The sequence below is a fragment of the Cydia fagiglandana genome, chromosome 9, assembly GCF_963556715.1.
Source record: "Cydia fagiglandana chromosome 9, ilCydFagi1.1, whole genome shotgun sequence".
Classification (NCBI taxonomy): Eukaryota; Metazoa; Arthropoda; class Insecta; order Lepidoptera; family Tortricidae; genus Cydia; species Cydia fagiglandana.
The window spans coordinates 11,144,076-11,165,620 of NC_085940.1; the positions used below are offsets into that span (position 1 = coordinate 11,144,076).

Genomic DNA, 21,545 nt, shown 5'->3' on the forward strand with positions numbered 1-21,545 from the left:
AAGGTCCTACCTATAGTACTTATTCAGTTCAATGAAATTTCAATCGTATTCAATTGGAAAAGAGTCGCATTTCTTTTGTTTCTTTCAATTTTAAAACAAAACCAAAATCAACTCTATTCCCTGCACTAACGTTCAAAATTCAGTGGCAAATTCTAGATTTTTCATTTGTATGTCTGGGCCTTACATGTATAAATTATTGGAGTGTTTTGTTCCTGTCGGTGAGCAAGGTGGCCAGAGCTCAACGAGGGTGCGAAGTGTTAGGGTCGGCAACGCGCATGTAACATCTAAGGACTTGCAGGCATCTATAGGCAACGGTGACTGCTTACCATCAGGCCGTAATGCTTGTGTGCCACCGACGTAGTATATTAAAAAATGTTTTCACCACACCAGCTCGGAAAGGCTTACTTTGCACTTCAAAAACTGATAGCAAAGTTGCATTTTATTCACATGTGAGGCAAAGTAATCAAATGCAAATTTTGAGTTGTTTTCTTATGGTTGCTGGTAGAATTGACTTTTAAATGATGATTTAGGATGATAAATATTTAATAACATTCATTTGGATTTGATTTGATTTTGTTTGATATTTTACATTTAATATTTGCTTCGAGTTGGTGTGGTGAAAAATTTTGTGTTTCACTAGGGGGCAAATTTTGTTTAACCCTCGTGCTTTCAAACCCTCGCAACGCTCAAGATTCCATTTTCGAACCACTCGCTACGCTCGTGGTTCAATTTTGGTATCTTTCGCATGCTCGGGTATCAATATTAGCACGAGCGGTTAAACAACAACTTTGCCCCCTTGTAAAACAAATAACTATTATTTTCATGTCTCAACTTATTAACATCATCCACGGAAAAAATATTTTACTGCCTATATTTTTAAAGAATAATTTATGCATTAGGTATTTGTTATTAATGTTATTATGTATAAGTAATACAGGAACATTATTCACTATATTAAACTAAATAAAAACATTTTTTATACATTTATATCGAGCCTTACTGATTTGCATACCTACCTTTATTAATGTATATAGCACCTCGGCCAATATATACATACTTAAGAATAAAAAACTAGATTGTACATCCTTATGTAGTAAAGTAGGTGTGATTTCACCTATAGAAATCCCAGTGTTCAACCGTTAACCAAATATTAATTTGAACACCACCTTTAATTTGTCATTTGGTACATTTTGTACTAATACTAAATTTAGTTTTGCGAGTTTCTTTTTAAAGGATTAGTGCAAAGTTGACAAATAGTCAAGCTATAAACAACAGGTTCAACACATATTCCGACACACACACAAACACATCATGACTTGCACATAACCTTTAAATACAACAAATTAAAAATATAATATCAGGAATGTTTGTCAAAAGACAGCTATAGGAAAATGTGTAGATAATTTCATTAACTTAGCAATAATAGTGACAACAAAAAATTTGACTGGGACCGATTCATGAAAACTTACAAGTTGTAATATTTAAAAGTCTAAATTTTAAAAGAGATTTCCACAAAGGGTGGTATTCCACTTGTCCAATGTGTATTTTGGCTCACATTTTGCTTAAATGAGAAAGTGAGACGCAATAACATTCATCATCATCAGTCGTTCCCTCAATGCTGAGGATCGTGACATCATGTCCTAATGTTGCTGACCAGTCTCTTCCATAGGCTTCTGTCACCCGCCATATGTACGGCTTCCTGCAGATGTAGACGCAATAACATTGGACAGATGAAATACCGCCCTAAAGTATACTACAAGTAACAAGCTTTCATAAAACCGGCCTCGTACCGTACTTAAAAGTATACAACTGGGCAATCTGTCCAGTTCAATAAAACTCAAAAGGTAGACTAAGATAGCCTAGACGCATAATCAAGCGTTATAAATAGACTTTAAGTGTTGTCCCAGACAGCTTCTGACCTAAAGAATGCAATAACTTTAGTTACTTTAGGGTCTATTCCCATTTTGGTCCCTAATACTCGTATCATCCATTTTCAATCCTCTGTCACTGAAAAAAAATCTAAAAACCTTAAATTAAGTCACAAGAGATCTTACAACACTATTATAACTTTCTTACTTACAATATATTAAAATCCTCTTCATAATCAATAAATAAATCACAATAATAGTAAACTTGCATTATTTGTGCTAAATAAATATAAATATTACTGGGGCGGCAAGCTCCATACGGGCATTTCCTCTCTCTTCTTCTCTTTTTTCTTGTAATGCCTATCTCTTAACCGGACATCGTCTTGTTTCCTATAATCACTGCTCCTCCAGTCGACAATTTTTCTCGGGGAACCTTCTTTCTTCCTGTCTTTGCTCTCGTCAAAATAAACTTTGCTTTTTACGAATAGTTCATTAGTGTCTGGATCGCAGAGGGCGGGGGGTAGCTCCTCTTCGTACCGGTCGTCTAGCTCGGCCACGTCCGTTCTGCTGAAGGTGTAGGAGTGAGGGTAGTAGTCCTGGAGGATGTCTTCCTGCCGAAACCGCTGCATCTGTATCCAGACGTGGGGCAGGAGCAGCGGGAACCTTTGCAGCCAGTACGTGATGAAACCGTCGGGCAATTTGCCCAGGCTTTCTCTTATTTCGGGCTCCAGCTCTCTGTAGTGGTGTTTCTGGAAAACAAAGATTAATTATAGTTGAGGTTCGTAATCCTAATTTCTTAAGACTCTTAAGTTATTTGGTTTTATAGTTGATATAAACGTTTGGATTTGTACTCCACTGCGATTTCAGTCGTTTCCAAAGCATACAGCGCTCTGGTCGAGGTTAGAGTGACCTTCGACCATCAGAGACTCGTTTGCCAGTCGCCTAGTACTGCCCAAATATATGTGACACACCGTAGTACCGATATATTTGATCACTTCGGTCGTCACTATCTATTCGATGCCGACTGTACAGGATTTAGGTCCAGTTGCACCAACCACATTTAATAGACGTCAAACAGTTGTAAAGTATTAAATTTCCCATACAAAAAAAAAATAGCGAACGATTTAACGGTGACAAACGGTTTGATGCAACCGATCCTTAATCGTAGGTGACGAGTCGTTCCCCATTTTCTGTCCAGTATGTACCAAAGAGTGTAAGTATGTGTGTACCTTGTTCCGTATGGCGCGCAGCAGATGCGCGACGCGGTCGCCGCGGTAGGTGCGGCGCGCGCGCAGGTCGGCGGCCACGCGGCCGCACACGCGCGCGCGCCAGTCGCCGCGCACCACCCGCGCCGCGCCCGTCTCCAGCGGGTGCGCCGTCGCGGACGGCCCGAGGCTCTCCACTTGGTCGCTCACGTCCTGCAATCATTTATACAATTGTTACACTAACCTTTACATGGGCTGACAGTTTAAAAATAATGTTAAAAAATGTACATGGAATCGATTGCACCGTTGGAGGATATAACCAAACGAAGTAGCCATTAACGGGCGTTCCCCTCCGTCGAAAATAGGCGGCCATATATCCTCTAAGAGTTGCATCAAACCGACTTTCACCATGAAAATGTTCGTTAAATTTTATTGTATGGATGTTTCATAGTCTGCTAAGTTATCTTGATTAATTTGACATTACTTATGGTTGTTTGAACAAGCCCTTACTTATTATAATTTGAACACAGGGTTGAGTATGATCGTCAACTTGCCTCTGCCTAGACGAGACTGAATCTGAGTGCAAATATGTATGTTGACAGAAGTAGCGTTAAACAATTTGTTCACAACTTTAGGCTCATTCGCCTGAAACCAGTATTATAAATCCGACATATAAATTAAAACCTAGAATGAGGCCTCATAACAAAACAACAGGTACCTGCAAGAAGTTAAGAATAGACTGTTTCCCCCAGAACATTGGGTACTTGAGCACAGACTCACACGGCGGGCGAGCGTGCGGCCGCGCGGAAATCATCGCGCGGATCAGGATCTTAGTGACCAAAACCTCTTCATTCGGCAATACTTTACTGTAAAAAAATATATAATTTACTTATTTTTCTCTACTAAAGCAAACGTCGTTGGCTGTTTTCTATGAATCCTAAACTTTAAATTGCATAATGAACTTGTAAAATTAATCAAAGCTTCGTCACAAACAAAAAGTTAATCAACGTTTCTTTTCACTCTTTGACATTGTTTCGTTCTTACTATTGTCAGTATTGTCCTATGGCTGATTGGATACGATAACAACAACAAATAGTTTTACTCTCTTGACTTAAATGCAACACTGTAAATTGACTCTTATGTCTTTGCAATAAGGTTAACAAATGGAAACACTCGAGAATGGCGCGTACTTACTCTAGCTGTTCCAAATTATAATCTCCAGTGAGTATATTGGCCTGTCGCCTGAGCACGTCGCCGAAAGGATGCTGTCCCTGGGACAGCACGTAGTAAAACACGCAGCCCAGAGAGAAAATGTCTACCGACGTCGTCTGCAACAAAGGGACAGATTTAAACAAATAATTCCTTATAGTCCGTTTTTTAGCATTAGAAAAAACTTCGCAGAAGTTCGCTTGTGGTTCTTAATCTGGCACTTTTAGCGGTAACAATTTGAAGTAAATTATATGTATTGACCATGTTACATTAGATAATTCCATAATTATTAACAATTAGCGAGCCTGATAAAAACTGCATGCTTGCTTCTGCGGAGTTCTTTCTAATGCTAAAAAAACGAACTATAGTGGGAAGAAAACAATTATCTAGTAGTCAAATTCAACTTAGAAATTTGTAAGCCAGTCAACTGAGTATCTCTCTCTCTCTTATCTCGGTTTTAGTTTATAAGCTGCTGTTTCAGAGTCCATGGCCTAAGCTGCCGGTCACCTTCACTACGGCCCGTAACCTGCCCCCGCTCTGTACTAGATTCTATACCTTATCCAAGTGAAATAATTCCCAGAATTAAAAAAAGATGTTTACAGGAATGGGAGTACCATTTTGGTGAACAAGCTTTATCAAGGGGTGTAGGAATCTGGTACAGAACAATCCAAGCTAGACCCTTGTGGATACCCTGGTTTGATTCTGCCAATCTCGCTAGAAAAGTGTTAGTCTCAGCATTCCGAGTCCGGTCCGGACACATCCCTACAAATAAGTTTCTGTGTATGATGGGTGTTAAACCGTCACCTCTGTGTCTAGTCTGTCAGAGGACTGATGACTTGTCTCACGTGTTGTTGGACTGCGTCCGGAATTCGGATTTGAGAAAAAGAATTTTTGGTAGTTTGGGTTCCATGCACAATGGACAGATCAATTGTTGGTTGGCAGAGCCTTTGTCTGATAATGCAATCAGTGTATACCACTTTCTTGATCTCTCCCTTGAGTAGGCAATTATGAAAGCACCCATGAGGCTGACATGTTCACCCAGAGTGTCCAAAGCCTCTATAAAAATTAGATTAAAAAAAAAAAACCTGCCCCCGCTCAAACGGTAACACCAGGCTAGGGGTCGTGGGCTCGTGGGGTTGGATAACGGCCGGTAGTAATAAATTGGCCCACACCACACCAGATCACACAGTCGTATACCTATACAGAAAACGACGGAAGACCGCCCCACAAGATGGGGCGCGACTCGACGCAACCTTCGTAGCAGAAATGCGGAAGAGGCCCCTTTCACACCCTTCCAAAAGGGTGTCCAATGATTATCCATCCAAAGTGGACTATGCACTTTGCAATTTTTACTCCTCCATTTCGCACGGGCATTCTCTTTTATTAGATCGCAATAACTATCTCTCTTAATATCCAGCCAGTACCTCCGGGACTTATGCAACTAGTGTTATTACAGATATTACGCGTTAAGTTTGTGTGGAGACGCCCGCTATATGACGGCACCGCTATCCTAGGAAAACAGAGCTTTAGGGCTCATTTAGACGATGCAAGAACTCGTATGCTACGAGATTCTTTACATTGCGGTTTTTGATCGGTCGGTTGAATGGGACGTATAACCAACAGTCCGCAATGTAACTAAAATCGCATGCGAGTTTTCCCGCCTTCTAAATCAACCTTTACAGTTGTATATTACCGTTCGTTCGCCGTTGATCATCTCGGGCGCTATCCAGCCGTCGGTGCCGGTGACGCCGGAGCGGCGCGAGAAGCTGGCGCGCCCGATGTTCAGCTTCTTGGAGAGGCCGAAGTCGGAGATCATGGCACGGACCTCGCCGGTGCCCGTCGGCATGGAGAGGAGCACGTTGTGGGGCTTTATGTCTCTGTGGGCGGGAGGAAAGAGCTTTACAGTTGTATATTACCGTTCGTTCACCGTTGATCATCTCGGGCGCGATCCAGCCGTCGGTGCCGGTGACGCCGGAGCGGCGCGAGAAGCTGGCGCGCCCGATGTTCAGCTTCTTGGAGAGGCCGAAGTCGGAGATCATGGCACGGACCTCGCCGGTGCCCGTCGGCATGGAGAGTAGCACGTTGTGCGGCTTTATGTCTCTGTGGACTGGAAGAAAGCATTCAAAGATCTTAGGGTGGTGTTCCAGTTGTTCCACTTGTCCAATGTGCATTGCGTCTCACTCTCTTATTAACCTTTTCGACGCCGTGTCAAACACATAAGCTGTCACTCGGACGCCACGGCACCGAAGTGTCAAAACTGAAATTGAACTTTATGCATATGTGCACGTAGGTCTATGTTGCTCTGTGGTCTGTGACCGATTAATCGGTCTTTGGCGTTGAACCTGCGGTGCGGATATATCGGCGTCCAAAAGGTTAAACAAAATGTGAGATTCACATATACATTGGACCAAGATATTGGACAGATGGAATACCACACCCTTATATAAACATTACAGAATAATCTTACACAAGTCACAAATGAAAATTAATAAAATGCAAGAAAGCGTTATACATTAGCAAGAGTGGGTCGCGAATGTAAGTATATAATTTTCTAACTGTATTAATTAATTCAATTTTACATATTATGTATGTATGTATAAAACTTAACAAACTAAAACCCGTTCTGAGCCATTAATTAATTAGGATATGATGGGTGGTGTAGTGGCATCTACTATTTTAGCTTTGTGTGTGTGAAAACTATCAACTTATTGTTATTTATGAATGACTTCCAAAAGTAAAATGCTTTTATTTTAGTATGCTTTAACCGCTGGAGTTTCTCGAACGCGTTATCGCGCTACACACTTAATAAAACAAAGCATAATAGAATATTTATTAGAAGTAAGATAACACCAACCTATATCCATAGAGTGTAAATGCGCGAGCCCCATAGTGGCTTGCCGCAGAACTTCCACGGAGTCTATCCTGCAGTGATCTAACTTCTTCTCCACGTAATCTTGCAAAGTCGCCGAGCACAGTTCGAGCGCTATGTACCTGTAATCAAATGTAATTGTAAGATATTTGGAAGGTACAACGACTTTTAACTTTCATCGGAGATATGTACGGCAGCGGGGCAGTATACCCCGCTCAGAGCTAGAGCCTCGCTCACAGCCATCACAATTTCTTACAGACTTTAAACCACCTCTATTAATATGTACATATATCATTTCAAAGTGCACCCTTCGTCGGCTATTGGCGTTAGCTAAGTAAACTAAACTTTAGACGGCCAGAGTCAATATAAGTTCAATAATAGTCAAGCGAACCCCGGGCTCCCATGAGCCGTGGCAAAATGCCGGGATAACTCGAGGAAGAAGAAGTCAATAGTATAAGTTCAAAATTGTAATGTATCATCATCATCATACTGTTCTGGCCGGTTTCGACCACGGCGACTATTTAGTGATTATTGAGAGCGACGTCCGGGAACTCTCAGGTGGCTGACATAATCGATTTTAGCCGCAAATGTACGGCTACATTCACTGCAGCATTAGCAGGTCGGCACCTCCCCGACAAAATTGTAATTGATGATCGCAATATGTCTCACCTGAACTGCTTGTCGCGCTCGGTGCAGTAGTAGCGCACCACGTGCGCGTGCGCGTCGGACTCGCGCAGCAGCGCCACCTCGCGGTCGGCGAACGTGAAGCACTCCGGTAGGAGACGCTTCACGGCTACCGCTCTCTTGTCAAAAGTTCCCCTAAAAATACATTAATTTGAGTATAATTATGTATATTAAATCCTATAGAATACCTTTTGAAAGAGCTCAAAAGGTTTTGGGAATACTCTTAAAAAATACACTGTACAAACTTGTGTCTGTGAGCTGTGGAGTCAATCCAGATAAGTTTGGTAAACCCAGAAGTGAAACTAGGACTTGATAGCATTAATATTGTGGGGCTAAATATCCGATCAACTTTTCGGCTTGGGCTAGTGCACCAAATGAATATGACTCGTAAGGGTCTCCCCAAATATATCGACGCGCATTCGGCAAAAGCCGATAAGAAAAAGCTTTATGTCCGCGCAATAAGAGCGAAAAACCGGTCGACGCGTCCGGCGTCGTCGGCCGTCGCGAGCCGAGCCAAACGACGACTTTTTCGCTCTTATTGCGCGGACATAAAGCTTTTTCCTATCGTATTTTGCCGATTCCGCGTCGACATATCTAGGGGAACCCTAATCCGATTGACCTAACTTAGCAGAGCACCTTTTACCCTATTTTCCTTAATTATTACGATTACAGAAGATTGGCTGCATATCTTAGTCTTTGTTTAAATAATCAGGCAAGTTGAAAATCTTTCAACTGTTGGTTGAAGCTCGGTTTAAGGACTGTCGTCTTAAATACCAGCCGCAATCTGCGGTTAACATATCGTTTACAATTTTAAGCGATCGGTAAATCCTCAAAGCGGTCACCCATCTGACCTAACCGCCAGTGCTTAAAACTGTGCAACTAGCAACATGAAATGTTGTCTCATATTATAAGTATGTAAACTTAAAAATCACGTTGTTTACCACGCGGGAAACTCCGCGCTCGTTATCTTTGTGACGCAGCAAGAAATGCCTTATTGATAATCGATTTTCTGCAGATTTCGAATTCGTTCTATCGCTTGGAAGTCTTGGAACAGGGTTTTGTTTCTGTTTCCTTCTACACTGATAATATGTTATCAAAGATTACCCAGCCGTAGCGAACGGATTAATCGAATTAACCTATTTTAATTACCAGAAAGTAATCAACTGGCATGGCATATTGATTTAGTTGATTTTACGGCTTATCACAGTAATGTAATAGGTAGGTAGTAATGGAACGTCATTCCTTGAAATGGGTATGAGGGTGTCAGTTTGAATAGATTTCCAAATGAATTAATAAGCTCATTAGAAGATCGAACATGTGGGCAAGCTAGATACATTATAAAGAAACACATGCTTAAAATGAGAGAACAATCGAATCCCCTATCTTGTAACAATATAATATAACTGTAATAGTAGTATGTAATTAGTTCTATATGAAAAGAATATAGAATTAATTCACACTCCTTAACTCGAAAAATCTTTTGTAATTTAAAATTAATAGTTAAGTTTGTAAAATTTTTTTTAGTTGTATCATAGGTTGAAGCCTATCAAAGAAGGATAACGTTCAAAATATGGTAGGAAATATATAGTAAATGAACTGAAGATTATACAAAAAAAAGGGCATGGGAACTCAATTGACCTGTAGACGAAGGTGCCTTCGCATCCCTTGCCAAGCACGTGGTCGGTGCGGAAGGTGATGCGGCCGATCTTGACCTCGCCGTCTCCTAGCTCCTCCAGCTGGCCGGTCACCTCGCCACTTGAGGATGTGGAATAATTAGAACCACGAGAACCACCTTGGGACAGCTGTTGGAATTCGCGGGCCTAAAGACAAATAGGAATTTGGTCATTTGGCGATCTTAGACCAGATTTTGATCTAGCATAGCCAGAATGAAAGTTATGGCACTTGTTAAATGGTCTTGAATTTGTTTGCTGATGAAATATGTACAAAGAGGTACCTAATCCATTTAGTTTCTGATTGACAGATTTTAAAGAGTCTGATGATTATGAGAAGGTATACAATAAAATGTTTAAAAACTGATCATAAAATTCAGTTAACCATTGTGCAATTGCAAGATTGATTATTTCTAATATTACATGTCTAGGATGCGTAAGTTACGTAGTTATACATACATAATAACTTATTTATTTAGTGTTAAAAATAGACAATGTATAGATAAACTGGTTACACGTTAAGCCATAATAATAGGTATTTTTACGATTACTGTAATAGTTAATATTACATAATGTAAAATAACTTGTATAATACTATCGCGATTATGTCCCCCTATTATTTATTTCCTCATCGGATTTACCGGCTAGTTTCAATCTCAACCTTGATATGCGCGCCAAAGATAATTCTGGGAATACTCAGGAAACAATACATTTCGTCCAACGGTAACGGTTGTGGCCATCAACATTATCTTTTTTTTTAAATCCTATGAACTCTAGAAATGGTGTCATTCAATTGATTAGATAACTCGAGTTTTTCACGTTGTCCAATTAACCGGTGCACCAACCCCTTTGTAGATAAAGTACGTGATATTTTTAATGATAAGTATGCTACACTTTGCATTAAATTCGACTTTATTTTATAAAGCTGATAGTTTGAAAAGCCAAATTGTTAAATTAATGATACTTATTACGTTTGATTACAATTGACAATATTTTTTTTAATATAACGTTATATTTATTACACAACAATATAAAATAGGAAAAATATGTTAACAGTACCTACAGTTAGTCCACCAAAATTATTAATAACGTGTATGAAAACCAGTAAATTAAGTGACGCTTATTATTGGGTTAAGCCGATAGCAGCCTTCGACAATCGAAAAATGAACTTTATTCTTCAGTTGATAGAGCACGGAATCAAATGGCAATCCAATAAATGCACTATAAATCGTGTGACATATTTGTATGCATTCCTGTTAAGACTAAGGTTAGCTTCATAACTGCGAATATACCTAGGTGATAATAAAAACTTATGTTGTAATATAAATAGGAATTCACAGCCGCTTGGCAACTATAATATAAACTCCCGATAAGTATTGGAGATAAACATCCCAAGAACGCGTAATACTCCAATAACTAGGAACGTTAAATGAAGTAAAATAAATATGCATAATAATACGTATGGGATTGATCTAAAACACTTTTTTTGTTTACCCATTTACAAATGAGGTTACCATCTTTAAAAAAACGTTATTAGAGACGAATGAAATAAGTTTACAATATTGAAATGAGTGTAAAATGTGAATAAGAAATGTAACACGCGTGAATTTTAATCATTCCATCTGGGCAAACAATCGCGCATAATGGCCAACTAACCGATTGGTACACACAAACATCTGTGGAGAATGCGCGTCAATGTCAACTCGTAACTTTAATATGAAATTCAATCATAACTTGAGCGGAATAGAGTCCATATTGCCTTGATTTTTTTTAGTTTTTACTACGATCCTTCGAGGTTTCCAAGAGACGTAGTAGTGCGTACTTCATTTTGTCAACATCCTAATGTTAAGTTTATCAGGTCAGGTAATACACCAATCATTTGCTAATACGTATCAGATTTTTATCATAGTAATCATAACATACCTGATACCGGAGATACCAAAACATGGTGATGACTAGTCCAACCAAGATGATAAGCGCCACTTTAAGCGCCTTATTCTCTTGCTGATGGAGCCATATATAGCCTCGCTTGTACCACAAATCAGGCCTAAAATTGAACGTAAACCCTTCGAATAAGTCTTCAGTTTGCACAGACACAGACACTTGCATAGAATTCTCATTTGTTTCATTCTCCACGTCATTCTCAGCGTCTGATATTTTGCCGTTTATCAACTTTATTGCATCATTGTCGTTTTTGAATAAAAAGTTTGTGTTTGGCAATGCGGGCGACCAGGCTGTCGTCAATTCTGGCACTTTATAGTGTCCGAGCAACAAGTACGGCGCTGAAACGTGCACATTCAAATCGTTTAATTTGTAATGTACATTTTTAACGGGCTCGTATGGTTTCTCTGTGTTTTTGTTTTCCGTGGCCGTTGGTCCTTCGAGGAGTAATGGTTGCGTTTGTCCCGTAGATATAGTGATGGTGTTTTTGTCCACTAAAGACGACAAAGCATATAGGCCGTGGTTGTGCTCGCCCACGTACAATGTTGGGCTGAAATAAAATAGGATAATTTTAACTTTTTAGCACAAACAATACTTTCTAAAGGCCACCGTAAAAGCATATAAATAACAGAATACAGTTAAAAGGTTGGTTACCGATAAGGACGATTTCTAAATGTTCATTTATGCTAATGCGACTCTATTTTATTACCATGAGGGCTGAAAAGTACCAAGCTTTTTCTTTTTGCAACCATATTTGTATTTATGTTTTTTGCTGCGTATATGTATTATTTTAATAGTACTTAATTATGGTATTGTTATCACGGTTCGTAGCACACGGCACAATAACTATTATACACAAAGAGATACTCATTTTGATATCAATATTGTTATATAACAACGCTAAAGTAGGTACTTACTATAATTCAATATTAGAATTCTTTATCCCCTGTCCATTGCTAAGAGTTGTGGCGTCCTCCATGATGTGGTCCAGGGTGTCATCGCCAATAGAGTTGAAAGGGACGGAGATGAGTCCCTCCCTGTCTAGCAGGTACGCGGCGACCACGGGTGTCTCGAAGTGGTGCGACCACACCAGGTCGCCAGTCTTGCGGTCGAAGGACATCACGCGACCGTTCGATGTCGACGTGAAGTGGATTATGCCTAAAATTAATGACTAATTAATGGAATGTTATTCTAAATGACTATTTACGTGGTACAGTCAACTGTAAAAGTATGGGTGTAGCCAACTTATTCAAAAATATGTTCTTAATTCCCTGACATAAGAGTTATAGGACATAATTTTTAAGATGATTTGTGCACCCATATTTTACAGTTGACTGTATCTACACCGGCTTTCGTACATCTATGTGATACATGTAATATTGATTTTTATAAAAAAAGATAAGCTTTTATATTTATTGTAGTTTTTTTATACAATAATTCTGAGTTCCTATAGCCAACTCTCGGTTCCATTATTAACAGCTTAGTGACACTATAATATTGGATTGTCGTCGATATCCTATGTAATATAACGTATCGGACGACATTATATATGCATACCTAATCATAATTTCAACTAAATTAAATTCTCGGTAATTTTATTTACCTAGAATAAAAATAATTTTAATAAGTAACAAGGTGTAACAAATGGATTACGATAGGCCTTAGCGATAAAGAACCGAACATCGTGATGCGGGCTAACTAGGTTCATTGAACGCGTATTAATCTGGCTGGTAAATATTTGCACTCGGGTAAAGTGTAACAAACTTTGTCCTTGTCCGATCTATATCTGAATAAAAAGATGTAGTCTGTGGATGTGATACTGTAGCTGCCTTTATTTTCATTATAATTGGCGTGCAATGCATTTTTAGCCGACTTGTTTCTGAAGTGTTTGCTAATTTACCACGCCACGGATGACTAACAGACTCAAAGCCACTTTATAGTCACAGTCACAAAGCATCGCTTGAAGATTTTTAAGACGAGACTCTTGAGAATACCCCATGCACCCCATATAAAAAGCTCTTTTTTTGGGCACAATAAACAAGCCAACGAAAATAATTTTGGACCCGGCTATCTTTCCTCTACAGCTGACTGTACATCAAGCTTACATGTTTTACCAAATAACAAAATCATTTTGGGAACAATAATTTGGCGAGCCACGTTAACATATATCTCACTATCCTTACTCACATTTCACTCAAACGCAATTTTATTCTCCATATTTACAACGAGACGGTATTTACTATTTAATTTACTCATGTACCTTATAGTTCAAAGAACCTGGAATATCATGCAACTCAGAAAAATATTTGCAGAATGTTCTTTCTTCACAGCAAGCTACCGACAATATAATTCAGTATGTTTGAAAAAACAGCGCAATCAATTTTAGAGTTCTATTCTAAGAATAACGGTGCGCGGCGGACGATTGAGATTGAATATACCTAAAGTAGAATGAAAAACCGGAAGATTCCGATTGAATATAGCTAAAGTTGAATCAAAAACATAAATTTATATCAATAAAATTATTATACAAAAAAAATCGTGTTTTTTACCGACGCAGTTTACTCAACTCAATGCACCTTACACTCCTTAAATAAACACATTTTTCGCGTTAATTTCACGCTGCATATTTTGGAATATATAATGATGCTTGATTTATTGAATTAAAATTAGAAAGCGTCATGCGTTCTTTTTTATTCTTTACGTAATGCTATAGATGGTCAAGCAAATCTTGTCAGTAGAAAAAGGCGGCAAATTTAAAAATTGTAGGCGCGAAGGGTTATCGTCCTATAGAAAATTTGAATTTCGCGCCTTTTTCTACTGACAAGATTTGCTTGACCAAGTATATCAAATATATCAACATGTTTAAAGCCTTGCCAGACTGACCAACCAAACCGGTTACTAAAAACCATGCTTCTTGACAAACTAGTACTTATTCAACCAGTGCGAAATAATTTTCAGATCTTAGGTATTAAGTAGTGAGCACGCGATGTTGATCCCACGCATTATGTCCGGTTAGCAAATTTCCACTTCATCGATATTCAACATGTTATCGTAGAAAACTAATCAACTCACCGTAATCATTGATCATCTCCTTGCCCATGGCGAGCGAAGAGTAGTCGAAGAAGGTAACATTCCACTTCTGATCTTCATGCTTAGAGTCGTGCATCAGTATGTTATACTCTGTGCGCGCGACGTAGATACCACGCTTTTTGTCCGGAAAACACGTGTCCGCTTCGTCGCTATTGAAAATCTTTTCCTTGTCAAAACCTACAAAAGTAAGAAGTTTATTACAACCGATTTTTCACATATAATGAGCCTTAAATTTCTCTCTTGCTCTCTCTTTCTAGATTTTGTTCCATGTGTCATCTTAAAACAGAGCAAGGGTACAAATTCTAAATGTGGGGCCCGTATTCCACAACTAGGTACTATAATCAGATCACAACTAGTAGGACCGACAAGATCAGATACATATAAGATGCTGTGCAGCACATGTCCTTGTAGAACGCTCGGAGGCTTTATCCACCTAAGGACGTATTTAGCGGAAATAATTGAACTTCGGAAAATAAGAAATTTTGGTGAGAAAAAGAATGAATTCAGCCACTTTTTTAAGTTTTCCTCTTTGGATCGCGTACAGTGCGCCACGTACGTCGGGTTACGCTCAACGCTTTGAGCTGTATGAGGGCGCCGAAAACGCCCGGTTTTGGTAAGCGTACAGCGTGTCACGTACGTCGGGCTACGCCTGACACTCCGAATCCTGCAATTTAATTTTAAGGTAAATTTTACCTGAAACATGTTCCCGTGAACCGGTCAGTGGATCAAGAATGAACCACGTATCACTCTTCTTCCCCGTATAGAGGATGCCCTCTGTAGACCGGCAGGGGGCGTTGGCCACGAGCTCCGGTATCGTCAGGGGCATCTTCTTGAGCATCTGCTGGTCGCCCCGCGGCCCGTACATGTACAGGAAGCCGTGACGGGGATCAGGCAGGAACTGGGGCATGAGGCTGTCATGCTGGTTGGGGACTTTTACGACTGGCTCTGTAACAACGAAGTGATTCACCCCCTTATTCATATACGTTTACTAAAGTTGACAAGCCGATAATAATCGTTTGTCCCTTTCCGACGTATTGGTATTATTATAGCTTGTCAACTTTAGTAAACGTTTATGAATAAGGGCCACACGTCGCCAAAGACGGCCACAGACGCGGACGGTGTCAGTTGAATACTACTACTATTCTACAATATACTTCGTGCATTCCATTAAGGTTTACAATGGCCCGTTTTATAATAACTTAACCCTTTACCACGCTGAGAATTCAAAAATGACAATCAAATGTCAGTTTTACTGATTGAAAATAGAACACATGTTTGAAGTACCGTATATGGGAAATATATATCCCTTAGCCTGCTAAAGGGTTCATAAGTATAGGCGTAAAAACTACAAAGGCAGCGCTAACGCGAAAGCGGTAACGTTTCGTACTTATAGGTAAGTACCTACTTATGTATGAACTACGTAAGTACGATTGGGAGGGACGAAACGTACGATAATATATTAATAGATGATTGCCATGTGAATAAAAAAGAGCCATAATATATTAACAGTATCGCTAACTGTTTAGCTTATAGGTAGATAGGTACTTACTGCCCGCGCGGACTTTTTCTAAGAGTACCATCTAAAAAAACCTCACCCATTAGGTATTAGATTGCGGCATGATTGTGTTTTTTGCAAGTGTCTAAATATATCAGTAACTGCTGTTTAATTCTGTGCGTAAAACAAAAATGTACAGATTGCATTTTAACAATCAATGTAAGAAAAGCCTTAAGCGACACAACTGACGTCATATGTACTTATTTCACACATGAGTGCAAAACTATGCCGCACTTAGCACGTATAGTAACCACATATGAACTCTCAATTATATTCCTTATTTCCATACCATTAAGGTACACAATTGACTTAGTTTTCGCGTGAAGTTACGTACCACCGACATTGCTAAGGAGCTAAGAACAAAATTATGACAAAGAGGTACGTGACCCCGCTTACATAATATTAGCTAGCAAGATATTTAAATTAAGAAATGCATAAAACATACACGAAAAGAGAAGTTAATGTCGCGATAACTACAATGTCGATATGACAAAGTAATGTATCGATCGACCAAATGGAAAAAAATGGTTACAAAAAACGTTATCTAAAATCAACATAACTGAACATACGGCATTGACTCATAATGATCCATATTTGATTACTATTACCTACTCGAGACCATGAAACAGACTGCCACATGCTCGTATTATTATAATGCGTTAAGATAACATTTTATCACTAAAACAAATGCATTCAACATGTGCCTAAAGAGTTTGGGTATTTAACTATAACCCAACTACGGAATTTTGACATCTAGGAGGTCTTCATTTTTGTTGGAAGTCGCTTAAAATTGACACCTAAGTATGTCACTTGTGTGATACGGCCCTCGTATAGAGACTCTATAGTAGAGTCACTATAATTATATTCTATAAAAACTAATGAATTACACTTCATTCATCGAAATCGGCTCTGTAGTTTTGAGTATACGACATAAGCTAACTAACGTATTAATTAGATATGTAGGTACCTATTCTAGTTCTACCCAAAGATTTCAAAGGTGCGAGCGAACATGCGCACCAACGAAATATGCACCAAAACGCCATTTGCGCACCAATTTTCTGGCTAATCTCAGATAAAATTGGTAATCGTTTTTTGGTTAAACCTATATTGGTTACATCGATAGTTAAGTTAAAGTTAGCGTTATTTTAATAATGTTCGATTAAACTAAACAAAATATTAAAAATACAGCATGCGGAAATAGTACATTTCGATGCTAGTGCGGAAGGTATGTCATTACTTCACGAGTACCGAGATATCTTGCCACGAGCCGCAGGCGAGTGGCAAGACTCGGGACGAGTGAAGAATGACATTTCCGCACGTGTATCGAACGACGTTTTTTAATACAGTTGCGAAAAAATAAGAAAAACATTGTTAATCGTACACTAAACAAAAGTGGTAACAGTGACAGCTCGGTTAGACGTCGTCTTTAAGTATATTATATCTATGGGCGTTTGACAGCTATTCCGTTCCATTCAGTCAACTTATTAAGAACGGAATTTTCAATATTGAATATTAAAAATTAAACGTGTTATAATGATGAAGAGGTAAGTAATTAAATATGAAATATGTAATATTTTTCGTATTCTTACATTAACGGTAGGTTTTTATGCTGATTACGACGTTTAAAGGAAACTAATATTAACACTCATCAATAAGTAGTCGTGAATTGGAACAAGTATAAATTTAAAAAAATTGGAAAAGTAAAAAGCACTAGTTCGAGATAACCAACTTTCCGCACGCTAAACAGCTACGTAAAGTAGCACTTTTTGAGCAACTGTATTAAAAATATAATTTCATCCTTCCTAGTAGTTTTTTGTTAATAGAAGCTTAGTAGCAATAAGTATGTAATTGTAATGCAGGAAAAAGATCAACAAAATTATCAATTATAAATTTGCTACCAGTACAGTCGACATCAAAAATATGTCTACATTCTTCGGCTTATTACAAACGAGTAAGGTGCAAAAATGTAATGTAATATCTTTTGATGTCAACTTTGATGTTATTAAAGTCTGTATAATTTATTTGTGTGGTATAAAAATGGAAAAGAGCTACTAACGAACATTTAGTGTCTCAAATTAAAATAATGTTTGTAAACAGATTAGCAAAGATATCAGAAGGTTTTTACTTGTTCCGGTTTTTGCTGTGTTAGTGATTAGTGATAACTTGTTATCAAACAGTTACTATAAATGAACTAAAATTATGTTATCTGTTTTGTTTTTTATTAGTTTTATTACCATGTGTGGGATTTCTTTATGATAAAATATGATTTTTATTGGTTTTGGTAAATATTAAATAAACAGTTTATATACTACAGTCACATTTTAATAGCAATGTGCAGAGTAAATTAGAATTAAAACTATTTTTGTATCTTTGTACATTTTTTCTTAACCAGAATCGTTAGGAATTAGGACAATCAATTGAGCATCATCGAGGCCTAAACTCACTCCCTGGGCTATTTTTTTTGCTTTCAAGTGTTAACGCTGGGTACACGGGAATCTGAACATTTAAAAATCTTTAGGCACATTTCTTTAATGAAAAACCCGACTCTAGTCCCTCAAGAAATACCTCAGCAGGGAATTTAATACTGTTAGTGTTGTTAGAGGGAGAAGAAATTCCTATTTTAGATTCCATGGTAAGAACAGGTGTACACAATCACACACATTGTCAATACCAAGACAAACAGTTCATGTTAAGCACAACCCATAATAAATACATGTACAGTCGCCATCAGATATATCGGAGCGGCCAAGGTGATCACAATATCTGAACACGCGCGCCTTAGCTGCTCCAATGTATCTGATGGTGAGTAATAGGATGCAAACAAGGTGGCAAGAGTATACATTTTTTTATCTCAAATAATTGTTGTTATCTAAGAATTAAAAACAAGCGTGCATAACATGTCTACAGGTTTATTTTTGCATCATGTCGTAGTTTTTGCATCATTAACATTGAAAACTACTAGAAAGTCAAGTGTTGGAATAAAATTCAAATAATATTACAACAAATTGTTAATCAACAGATGCTAAAACAACATAACAATACATTGTTAACCCAGGTGTGCCAAGCATGACATAATTGAAGCTACTATTTTGTCTGCAGTTTTTTATCAACGTTTTAAATGTTTTAATCTACTATTCTAGAACTTACTACAAATTGTATCAGTTTCATTAATTACACAGATACCAGGCTACTTTTTAATCAACTTGTTTCAATCAAGCATTTATTGTAAAATGGCTCTTATTGCTATGATGTAAGAGTACTAATTCCAACAATGTTCAAGCAAATAAATCACTATGATTTTGTGCAATTGCTGAAAATCATTTAGTATTTGTGACTTACTATATTACCATGAACATTACAATTTTAATTGATATCTTTGCATGGCAAACTCCTACAGTGGGAATGCAAAATTGAAATTTAATTACATGATAGACAGTTATAATTTGTTTACCAATAACTATTAAATAAAAAATAAATATAAAACCCTATGCCAAGTTTTTAAACCTTTTTGTGTGAATGTTAACCTGTAGTATTTGATAGGGATGTCTCCTCTACTTAAAATAAATTATTTCACACCGTACACGGAATAAAGCACCAGATAATAATTAGAAAAACATATGCAGCAGTTATTTTTAAGCACTATTTCTATTTAATATATCGGATTGAAATATAAAAAGTAGGTGAGTTGACTCTGACGTCACTACATTCGTTTTCATATAAATTCCATATTAGCAAATCGTTTTGACAGTTCTAAAAAAGAAGCTGATTTGACTAGTAGGAATGTAGCCTATTGATGGTATATCACCTTATTATTTCACTTATAGTGGTCTAAGTGAGGTACTAAGCACAAAAAAAGTAATGCTGAATGGTAGTGTTTGGCGCTACGCTAACGGGATTAAGCACAAATGAAAGGAAAAAATACCATCATGTACTGTGCACAATGTCTAAACATATAATATTTAAAGTATGTATGTATGAAATTTAATTGGTTTATTGTCACTATTCCAATTTGCTGGAAATATAAAACAATGGACTTAACTTGTACTATGTACCAATTCAGAACCTTGTTTACAATTTTGTATCAGTTATTGAAATTAAACTTTTGTGAGACATATTTCAAACTGGCAATGGTTTCACTCACTTGAATTTTTAGTCGCTATTGGGGGTTATTCACGGACGGTCTAGAACACAAAATTACTAGAGTAACATTTTGCCTATATCGCTCTTAGTCTACATCGCGAACGGTCCAAATCACAAACTGCCTACATCATTTTCCGTCATTTTATCTTTACATTAGTGATGTCAACCTTCGACCATTTGAAGATAACTAACGAACCTAACCTACCTGTGTGATATAAAAAAGCTGTCATTTTGCGTTCTAGACCATTCACAATATAGGCAAAATATTACACTAGTCATTTTGCATTCTAGACCGTCCGTGACTATACCACTATTGGTACTTGTTTTTAACCAATTAAGAACCTTGTTTACAACCTTGTATCAGTTTTCTTCATTCAGTACAGATAATATATAAACATTATAAACACTAAATAAAACCTGTCCTTACAATACTACATAAATGCCTTATTCCTTCAATTATTATTCAATGTTAGATCATTCTTTAGTTGGAATTCCTTGTCTTTGCTATGGTTCATAAAATATGAAATAAAATAAAATCCCAACTAAAGAAGTGTATTAATTTTCTAAATGATTACTTTTAGCCATACCATCTTTGAGTTTCCAAATAATATTTCCGGAGTGGGGCTCCACGGCCACCATGCCGCCTCCTAACGTAGCGAACAACAGGGGCCGGTCATCCCGCGCTCGTGATAACTCAGTGCTCTCCTACAAAACATACACTAATCACAATCACATTCATTCAGAATATAGCTATTTCAGAGGCATGTAATTACTAAATGCCTCAAGTAGAGGCAAGTAATCAATGCGATGCACTTGGCAACTCTCACGAACCTTCGATTCCTTGTCCACTATAGATCCGAGGCCGTAGGACCCGAACACAAACAGTGTTATAAACAACAAGCTCTTCATCTTTTTCTATTTAAATACACCTTAGTAAACACAAATATTAAATCACATTATTTTAGACAAAAACAATGAAACAATTCTAATACAAAAGAAAATATTTGTCATGTACATGTTTTGGCCACAAGTTCGACGGAAATTATGTACTTTTGACATTGACAGTATGACAGCAAACGTCGCAAAGTGAACGAATGAACTGTAAGTGAACGAATGGTTTTTCGACGAAAGTTAGTCCTCGTGCACATGATTGGACTTCATACGCCTTATAGTCTGGCAAACACAATTTGTAAGTCAGTAAGACTCGGAAAATTATATTTATCCCTTTCTTTTGGGTGCTAGTACTAGCGTCAAACAAAAACGGTATGATTATCTATGTCTATGTTTGAAATGAGTCAGTCCTGGGCCAAATTA

The 21,545-nt window shown here is 37.8% G+C and overlaps 1 protein-coding gene across 1 annotated transcript; it reads right to left on the minus strand.

Moving 5' to 3' along the window:
• Nucleotide 1: 1 nt before the first annotated feature.
• Nucleotides 2-21,288, minus strand: LOC134667355 (serine/threonine-protein kinase/endoribonuclease IRE1). The gene is made up of 14 exons (XM_063524729.1): nucleotides 21,063-21,288; nucleotides 20,819-20,936; nucleotides 15,230-15,481; nucleotides 14,519-14,713; nucleotides 12,364-12,604; nucleotides 11,429-11,996; nucleotides 9,474-9,655; nucleotides 7,821-7,970; nucleotides 7,137-7,273; nucleotides 6,199-6,389; nucleotides 4,268-4,401; nucleotides 3,792-3,939; nucleotides 3,098-3,286; nucleotides 2-2,617 (listed from the first exon to the last, which is right to left on the minus strand). The coding sequence occupies exons 1-14, from the start codon at nucleotides 21,138-21,140 to the stop codon at nucleotides 2,165-2,167; spliced, it is 3,036 nt and encodes a 1,011-aa protein (XP_063380799.1). The 5' UTR covers nucleotides 21,141-21,288; the 3' UTR covers nucleotides 2-2,164.
• Between the last annotated feature and the right edge of the window lie 257 nt (nucleotides 21,289-21,545).